The sequence below is a fragment of the Lactuca sativa genome, chromosome 4 (assembly GCF_002870075.4).
Source record: "Lactuca sativa cultivar Salinas chromosome 4, Lsat_Salinas_v11, whole genome shotgun sequence".
NCBI lineage: Eukaryota > Viridiplantae > Streptophyta > Magnoliopsida > Asterales > Asteraceae > Lactuca > Lactuca sativa.
In genome coordinates this window covers 278,915,324-278,924,786 of record NC_056626.2, presented here as the reverse complement: position 1 = coordinate 278,924,786, position 9,463 = coordinate 278,915,324, and the positions used below count along the sequence as shown (strand labels likewise).

Sequence of the window (9,463 nt, the reverse complement as noted above, 5' to 3'; positions counted from 1 at the left end):
TTTTTATAAAACAACACTTCATTAATTTTTGAAAAATACCATTATTTTACATTTAAAAGTCATTTATCTTATTTTAGAGTATATGCGGAAATAGGTTTCCAATGCGTGTGTTTAGTCGAGTTGTGCCCTTCTTATTATCTGATGGATTACCTAAAATCATTTAATATAAGCTAGGTAAGAACTAGGCTTAGTGAGTTCCTTAAAATAACATATACCACAATACATATACAATGCATACACATAATGGCCTTCCACATAAAGCTGGTCTGCCCTTAGCCTTCAACGCGAAGTTGGTCCTCCTATTTTTTCCTACATCGTAAAGTTGGACCGTACCTTGCCCTTCGACATGAAGTTGGTCGGCTCGAGTATATTGGCCTTCAGCACGTGGCTGGTCCATGATCAACTGACCATATAATATATCGATATATAAAAACAATATAAAATGCAATAATCCAATACTACCTACAATTAATAGAACTAGTCTTGTAGCATACTACAAGGCAACTATATCCTAACATACAGAGGATATATACTGAAGTTGATAATATAGTGAGAAAACTCACCTAGATATACTTAGACGATTGACCGCTATCTGGGTGATCTTACTTATGATCCAACTGACGAGTAACGCTCTGAATGAGTATTAATCTATAATACTTTAACTTAAAAATGATGGGTTTTGAGCATATCTACATTCCTATGTGATCATGCAACCCTAATTGCTTTGGATCTAAGTTTTTCTCTACTGAACATACAAATACGAACACCAAAGCAATAACCCTAGATCTAGCATATATAATTTCGAAATTCAAATATATATTAGGGTTAGAACATTACCTCCCTTGTTATGTAGCAATAACAAGAACAATCCTTGCTTGATCTTGACTTTTGAAAGCCTAGTGCCCTAAGTGTAGCACCTGTAATGGAGTCACAAACACTTAATGCAAAGGATGAGTAGGAGAGATGAGGAAATCGTCTAGGGTTTGATCATACAAGCTTAGATTCGAAAATCCTATGTTAGGGGGGTTTTATAGCTATGGCTGCTAGGGTTTTTAGGTGGAAACCTTAATACCTTGCTTAGGCACCAAGCAGCCCATGGACACTCCTTTTAGAAGCCCTTGGACGAAATCTATTGGGCCTCCCAATAGGATTTCGTACACTCCATACCAAAGGGGTCCAACTACCTAACTTTTCAACTATCAATGATTTGCAAAACCAGTCCGTCCATTATTAATCAGTTTCTTTAATCCTAAAATTAATATCAAATTAATTTCTAGTTAATTACTAATTAATATTATGATTTACAAATAATATATTAATCTTATAATATGTCAAGGTTGCAGAAATCAGGATTAATCACTTGATGTTCTCCAACCGATTAGGATTAGGGGTGTTTGAAGGTAATTGGTCAATTTCGATCAACAACAGGCTTGGCGTTCTTGGCAGTCAACGACGATCAATGAAAGTTAAAATTAGTCAAATGTCAAAGGTGGTCAGAATTTAAAAAAGGCTCCAAAGGCAGTCAAATGTCAATTCGTCTAACCCTGGTATCGCATTTCATCGTCGTTTTTGTCTTCTGACTTCTCTTTCAGCCGTTGAAGCAAACGTAAGAGCTTACACCGGCGATACAGCTGAAGCCGATGCCCAGCAGACTCCGATGAACCTCCATTGGGTACCGATGAATCTCTAGCGAACAGATACTCAGACGAACCTCTAACAAACAGATACTCAACCTTTAGGTATGCGATTTCTGTTTCTCCTTGCACCGAATTCGTTTTCCTCCAAAACAAATTTCTTATTTCTCGCATATGAATTCTCCCATATGTTTGTTCGGTTGATTTATATATGTATTTCTTTCTATTTCTCCCATCTAAAATCGTTTTTCTTCCAGCAACCTTGAGGCGATATATTTGTGATTTTGTGTTTTTCATTTTTTTCTAAAAAATGTTGAATTCTCCAATCTGTTTGTTGGGTATCGATTTCTGCAACTATTAATCCATTTATTTTTCATATTTATCCCATCTATATGTAACCATGTATGTATATCAGTATTTCTTGCATCTGTTTAAATTTCTTGCATAGTTGCATATGTTCTTGATTTATGCAGCCAAAATGCTTATTAACTTGCAATAATCTAGTTGTTATATTGATTTTTGACGAGAATAAGAATTATGATGATATCTAGTTGTTATGCTGATTTTTGATGATTTGTTGTAGTTCAGGTGCATGTTTGTTATGTTATTAACTTATTTTGAATTTATGATTGATTGATTCATGAAAATATATGCTGTGATGGTATGATTTCTGGTGCATTTTTTGATGTATTTTTCTGGTGTATATAATAGTTTCCAATCATGACATCCAAAAATTCGACTTCACCATCGGTGGGATCAACCGCGAGCGGTGCTCATAAACGGGGAGGTTAAAGTAGCAAAAGAAGAAATTATGAAAGCTTTGGGTGGTAACGAGAAAGCTTAAAATCCTCTTATAGATATCATAAACCACAAGATGAAAGGTAGGCTAGATTCAAAATTACATTTGATGACTTATCTTTTGAATCCTTATTATCATTATAAGGATTCCCAACTACTACATGATCCCAACCTAATGGATGTGGTTTTTGATTTTTTTAATACATTACTTTGTGGAGATTTTGAGATGCAAAGACAACTAGTGATGATAGATTTTCCAAAATACAAGGAAAAAGTTGATAGATTTGGAGCGGATCTTGCAATTAAAGGTTGTATGGTGAACAATGGCGACTTTGATATCGGTAATGCGCTTTATGTTTATTTTAGTAATTTATAAAATAATAGAATTTTATATCTATCAATTTAATAATGTATTTTTGCTTTAAAATTATAGCAAGATGGTGGGGACTTTTTGGTGGCTCAACTCCTCATTTGAAAAAGATTGCAATGAGGATTCTCTCTTTAACTAGTAGTTCATCGGGTTGTGAAAGGAATTGGAGCACGTTTGAAGCAGTTAGTTATAAAGTTGTAATCTTTAAATATCAAGAATGTTTTTAACCTTTTGTTATGTGTACTTTTATAGGTACTTACAAAGAAACATAATAGATTGGAGACAAATAAATTGAACAATCTTCTTTATGCTCAATTCAATGCTAATCTAATGAAAAAAAACAGAAAGAGAAAAGATAAGACTTTGGAAGTGCTTTTAGCAAATGATTCTCACATAGCTCAAGAATGGATGATAGATGGAGATGATGGTGATGGAGATGAAGTTGACCCTGAATCACTGATGGAAGCAACTAATGAAGCTCTTGGGACTAATAATAATCAAGTACCCCATAAAAGTTCAACACCGAGAGAACTTTTTGATGAAGATTTCGAATCCGACAATGAGGAGCAAATGTTTGAAGAAGATGAATTTGAGTCGGATAGAGTTCAAATAGTGGAAGAACTTGAAGATTAAAAAAATATGGACATTTAAATATAAGAAATGTGTATTTCTATTATTATTAAACTTATTTTGGACTTGTAATATGATGGATTATGACTTAAATGTTAAAATACTAGTTATGACTATTTTTATGGTTATTTGCTTAGTATATATTTAATTTTTTTATTAATAAACAATGGTCCCTGATTAATCCCCGTCGAGCTATTGTCAAGCGATTTATTAATAAACAATGGTCCCTGATTAGTATATATTCAATGTTGCGTCATTAGGCTTGTTTTGTTTAGTCCTTTTTATATAAAAGAGTTGGGCCTGTCCACTCGTATTTACTGCTAGGGTTATATTATATAAGGTGCATGCATGCTATGTATTTTAGTTAACTTTGATAATTATCTTTGCAACCCTATTTTACGCCTCTATAGAAGCAATTCTTCATCGAGTTCTTCTGATGCGTGCCTGTTAATCATTCAGCACCAGTTTGATCACATTGTGTTCTTGTTTACCTGTTTTTAATCTATTCGATCATTAAGGATTTATTCCTATCAGTTGGTATTAGAGAAGGAGACTGTGTACTTAATACGCAAGTCTTCTGTTTGAAGAAATTATTAGGGTTTCAACAAATATTGGATCTGTTAAGAGCTATCACTGATTTATTGACGTTACTCTGTGATCTCGATATTAACGTAATAAGTGTTTATAGTCTGATTAATTGCAGGTATTAAAAGATTTTTCACAATACAGAACGATGATTCAAACATCAACTCCTTGAATATCACAAGCAGCATCGGATCAACAACCAGAATCCCGATTCTTTTTCCTCAAGAATATGAAGTCTGGGTGCTGCACTTTGAAGATTATGTTTTAGGTTCAGAAGAGAATGGTTATTTGATTTCGGAAGCAATCACTCTAGGTCCATTTGTTCACACAGAGACTAAAAGAAAAATCAATACCCAGAAAGAATACAACCAACTGCTTCTTGATGTGAAGGACGTGCCTCAAGACGAAAAAGAGAAACTCGTGAGCAACATTAAAAGAATGAGGATCATTAGATTCGCTTTGCAAGCAGATACTTTTCATCTTGTAAGTTCATGTGACACAGCGAAGGCTATATGGGATAGGTTGAGAGAGCTCTATTCCACATACGTAGATCTAGAACACTCGACTCAAATGCTCTTGTTATCCGAGTTTGGCAAATTCATTCAAATTCCTGAAGAAACTCTGAGTTCCACTTTCATTCAATATAATCATATTCTCAGCAAGATAATGAAGCACGGGATTGGATGTGAACTAATTGAGCAAAAGGTCACGTTCATAAACGGACTATGATCAGAATGGAAGGCAGTGATGCCAACTGTTAAAGCACACGAACAATTCAAGAACAATACTCTTGCGAGGCTTGTCGGAATTCTAAATGTGCGAGAGAGTGAAGTAATGAAAGAAGCAAAGGTGGTGTCTGGGATGGGGTCTTTAGCCTTAGTTGCGAAAGGCAAGACCGTTGCTAATGATAGATCTGATTCAGATCATTCTGAGTATGAGCTCTCAAACGAAGATTTTGATGTAATGGTGTCTAACCCTAAGCGATTTACTAGGAAGTTTCCCTCAAGCAAAAATAGGAACTGGCAGGGAAGCTATAGCTTAGAGAAAGTGAAAGAGGAGAACAAAAGTGGTTCTCAAAAAGAGGAATAGAAGAAGGAGAAAAAGGTAGTTGGTGACTCCGGATACGATTACAATTATTGTCATGGTAAAAACTATCTTGCAAAGGAGTGCATGTTGCAAAGGAAGAATGAGAAGAATGAAGGAGAGGATGAGGAGGCCTATCATATGCGAAAGCTGGAAGAAATTAAGAAGAAGAAATCTAATGATAATTATATGCCTGCTTTTGTTTTACAGGAAAACTTGGCTCAAGGTGAGTTCGGAGGAGTGGAAGTCTGATCAATAGACTCAGAGGATGAAGAAGTACGCAACCCCACACATGGAAGGGCGTTTGTTGTGAAAGAACAGAATTCGCAGTACTCAAGAAGATGCTTGATAGTGACTGATGGTGGATCACAGATGCAGGAGAATGCAAGTAAGAGTGGAAGGAGCGAAGATAGCTGTTTCGCGGCAAGGCCTGTTCTAGAACAGATCAACGAATGCGAACAACCGATCAATAAGGTAAATTCCATTCTCGAACAACAAAAACGGATGTGATGAATTCTTCTGTTCAGCTCCCATAGATAATGCTGGCGAAACCTTTGGTTTATCTGAAATAACTTCTTGGAAAGTCAAAGGAAGATACATGGCTGAACCCTTAAATAATCGCTCGGCATTTGCAAAAGGTAGCCCTAGTGGTACCAAGGAGGTCGCAGCGAACCTAACCCCGTGAAGAGCAAACCCGAAGTGAGTAAAGTGAATCCTAAGGTGAACATCCGCAAGTCATGAAAGCAACTTGCTAATCAAAAACGACAAAGGAATGACAGACATAGAAGAAATCTCAATGAAAGGAAGCAATTTTAGCAATCCCAAAATTTAGATTATGTTCACTACAAAAGCAGAATGAATCACAAAGCGAAAGCTCCTTCGCAAGTGAACTCCAATCAGTGTTTGCATTGTTGCTCTCATAGTCCAAGGGACTCTCAGCAAAAAGGGACACCAAAACCCTTCTTCACAAAGCAACCAATGGAGAGACCAAAGCCTTGTCACTCTCAATCCACGAAGTCTACACCTAATAACATCAAAGGCAAGGGAAAGCTTTTTTCAGAGCCGGAAGCTCCAACTAAGAAAACTATTGCTAACCCTAAGGAAGCTGAAAGAAAGCCCATCAGGAATCAAGCTAATAAAAAGAATAAAACTTTTGATTCTAAAGAAACTAACTCAAAAGATAACAAAATCAAAGTTTTCACCATCAAACAAAAAGATGAAACCACTCTTATAAAACGAACATATTTGGTTGATCTTGATATTACTTTTCCTAGTTCTGTGAAAGGCTCACAAGGACCCTAGAAACTTTGGGTTCCTAAATCTGCTTAAATATTATAGGTTATTCGTGATGAACAGTTTGACACTGAATGGTACATCGACAGTGGTTGTTCACGTCACATGATAGGAAGAAAGGAGGAACTACGAGAGTTCAGGGCTCTCAAGGATGGCAGCAACATAAAATATAGGAATGATTCTTTTGGCATAATAAAAGGCTACGACATGATAATGAATGGGGAATTTTTTATTCATAAAGTGGCTTATGTTGAAGGCTTGCAGCACAACCTAATCAGTGTCTCACAGTCGGTTGTAGGAACCGGATTGAAAGTGTCATTTGATGAAGAAGGATCAGAAATCATTGAAAAGAAATCCACGACTGTTCTTCTGAAATCACAACAAAAGGGTGAAATGTATCCACTGAATCTAAACCTGATACGAGGAAAGCCTGCCATTTGCCTGATTACAAAAGCTCATTCAGATGAAAGTTGGTTATGGCATAGGCAACTTTCGCACCTAAACTTCAAAGACATTAACAAACTCGTTCTTGGTGATCATGTGCGAGGACGTCCTTTATTGAAATTTGACAAGGATAATTTGTGTGCAGCCTGTGAGATGGGAAAAAAAGTAGAAAGAGTCACCCAACTGTTGTAAACACGAAGGTCATCGAACCTTTGGAACTTCTGCACATTGACCTTTGTGGACCTTCAACTATTGAAAGCATTGGTGGTAGTAAATATATTCTAGTAATTGTCGATGATTTTTCACGTTTCACTTGGGTATTCTTTCTTAGATAGAAATCTGATGCAACGCCAAAACTCAAGGATTTCATCAAGCAAATTGAGCTTCAACTGCGAAAGCTGGTTCACAATGTTCGCAGTGACAACGGGCTAGAATTCAAAAATCAAGCGTTTGAATAATTTCCTGCTAAAAAGGGAGTCACACATAATTTCTCTGCTCCTTACACTCTACAACTGAATGGCGTAGTTGAAAGACGAAACTGTTCCTTATGTGAAGCTACACGAACCTTGCTAATGTTCGCATGTCTGCCACTCTACTTCTCGGCTAATGTGATTGCTACCGCTTGCTTTACCCAAAATCAATCCATCCTAAATAAGCGTTTCTCAATAACTCCTTATGAAATCATAAATAATCGCAAACCTAACGTTAAGTTTTTCCATATTTTTGGCTCCAGGTGTTTCATCTTCAACTCCAAAGAACGGCGGACCAAGTTCGATGTGAAAGCTGATGAAGGTATATTCTTGGGATATTCACTAGCATCTAAGGCATATAGGGTTCTCAACAAGCGCTCAAAGAAGATAGAAGAAACCTACTACGTCACATTTGACGACAATTATCTAAAGCGAGTTCAGTCGAACGAAAGCTAGATCATGGAAATCTTTCCTAAACCTTGTCCAACCGTTATTCCTATGTCCATCCTTTATGAAGAATTCATGCTACTCTTTGTTGAACCTGAGAAATCTATCACATCTGAAGCTAAGGCAACGGATCATAAAGTCGACAAACTTAAGTAGATTATCGATGATGATGCGAAAGACATGCCACAACAACCATCCAATGCGAATGTCCCTCGAGACACGCACACAACTTTCCAAGGGGGAATTCTGGTTCTAACCCACAATTCCAGGGGAGGATTCTACACCTGTAACCACGAATGCTTCTCTGTAGGGGGAGGGTTTTGCATCACCCATTTCTACCGAGCCTCCTTCTGATGGAGATTGTTCCCCACCAACTATGACCCACGAACCTCCATTCGCAAGTGATGATTCAATTCTTGAGGTCAGCGAGTTCTCATCATTCAAGGGGGAGAATAAAGAAGCGAATGGTGACACGGACGCTCAATTTGTTCATTCTGAATTCGAGGAAATAAATGTTGAACTAAATCTATCCTTAGATCCAAATTATCCTCCTATGACCAAATGGACAAGAGATCACCCAAAAGCTCAAGTTATTGGTGAATCCTCTGCAGGTGTCCTTACCCGTTCTCAACTGAAAGCGAAGAAAACTGCATTATTCTCCAAAGAAGAATTTTGTATGTTTAATTCGTTCGTATCCAAGATTGAACCCAAAACCGTCAACACTGTTCTCGATCACTCTGACTGGGTGCAAGCAATACAAGATGAACTCATTGAGTTCGAACAAAACAAAGTTTGAAGACTGATTCCAACTCCCATAGATGCATCGGTTGTTGGTTTTAAATGGGTGTTTCAGAATAAAATGGATAAAGAAGGGAATGTGATAAGGAACCAAGCTAGACTTGTGGTCAAAGGTTATTTCCAGGAAGAAGGGATTGACTACGAAGAGACCTTCACACCCGTTGCAAGGTTGGAATCCGTTCGCATCTTCTTGGCATATGCAGCACACAAAATTTTGGAAGTTTTTCAAATAGATGTGAAGTGTGCATTCTTAAATGGCGAACTGGAAGAGTCCGTTTATATGGAGCAACCACCTGGATTTGTAAATGAAAAATATCCCAACCACTGTTATATTCTTGACAAAGCAGTTTACGGTCTAAAGCAAGATCCAAGAGCCTGGTATGATACACTAACTCGTTTTCTTAAAATGTCCAAATTCAAGCAAGGTTCGGTTGACCCAACCTTCTTTCACAAGAAAGAGGGTGACCACTTGATGATCATACAAATTTATGTTGATGACGTCATCTTCAGATCTACTAATCCCAACCTAACAGCTGAGTTCTGAAAGCTGATGGAAACTAAATTTGAGATGAGCTCAATGGGTCCAATTAACTTTTTTCTTGGCTTAAACATTAGATAGGAACTGAAAGGAATTTTCATCAATCGGGAGGCTTACACGAAGACCCTACTTGCTAAGTTTGGAATGATGGGAGACTCAAAGACGAAGGTTCCAATGGCATTCGGAACAAAACTGACTCCTTCACTGGATAAACCAGCTGCTGATATGACCCTTTATCATCAGATGATAGGTTCACTCATGTATCTAACAGCTAATAGACCAGATATTATGTTTTCAATTTGTTATTGTGCTAGGTTCCAAGCCAACCCACGCGAACCTCATATGGTGGCTGTCAAGAATATCTTCCGGAATC

At 37.2% G+C, this 9,463-nt stretch overlaps 2 protein-coding genes across 2 annotated transcripts; both read left to right on the top strand.

Moving 5' to 3' along the window:
• The first annotated feature begins 2,607 nt into the window (after nucleotides 1-2,607).
• On the top strand, nucleotides 2,608-3,435 carry LOC111879069 (uncharacterized). The gene is made up of 3 exons (XM_023875550.1): nucleotides 2,608-2,773; nucleotides 2,866-2,984; nucleotides 3,055-3,435. Exons 1-3 carry the CDS (start codon nucleotides 2,608-2,610, stop codon nucleotides 3,433-3,435), a joined length of 666 nt encoding a protein of 221 aa, XP_023731318.1.
• Nucleotides 3,436-5,472: 2,037 nt separating this feature from the next.
• LOC111879058 (uncharacterized) lies at nucleotides 5,473-7,029 on the top strand. The gene is made up of 2 exons (XM_023875538.1): nucleotides 5,473-5,574; nucleotides 6,439-7,029. The coding sequence occupies exons 1-2, from the start codon at nucleotides 5,473-5,475 to the stop codon at nucleotides 7,027-7,029; spliced, it is 693 nt and encodes a 230-aa protein (XP_023731306.1).
• The last annotated feature ends 2,434 nt before the right edge of the window (nucleotides 7,030-9,463 follow it).

Coding starts and splice junctions, on each gene's coding strand:
- LOC111879069 (XM_023875550.1), top strand. CDS start 2,608: ATGGATGTGGTTTTTGATTTTTTTAATACATTACTTTGTGGAGATTTT. Junction 2,774..2,865: donor CAATGGCGACTTTGATATCG/GTAATGCGCTTT, acceptor TTAAAATTATAG/CAAGATGGTGGGGACTTTTT. Junction 2,985..3,054: donor ATTGGAGCACGTTTGAAGCA/GTTAGTTATAAA, acceptor GTACTTTTATAG/GTACTTACAAAGAAACATAA.
- LOC111879058 (XM_023875538.1), top strand. CDS start 5,473: ATGCAGGAGAATGCAAGTAAGAGTGGAAGGAGCGAAGATAGCTGTTTC. Junction 5,575..6,438: donor GCGAACAACCGATCAATAAG/GTAAATTCCATT, acceptor TAAATATTATAG/GTTATTCGTGATGAACAGTT.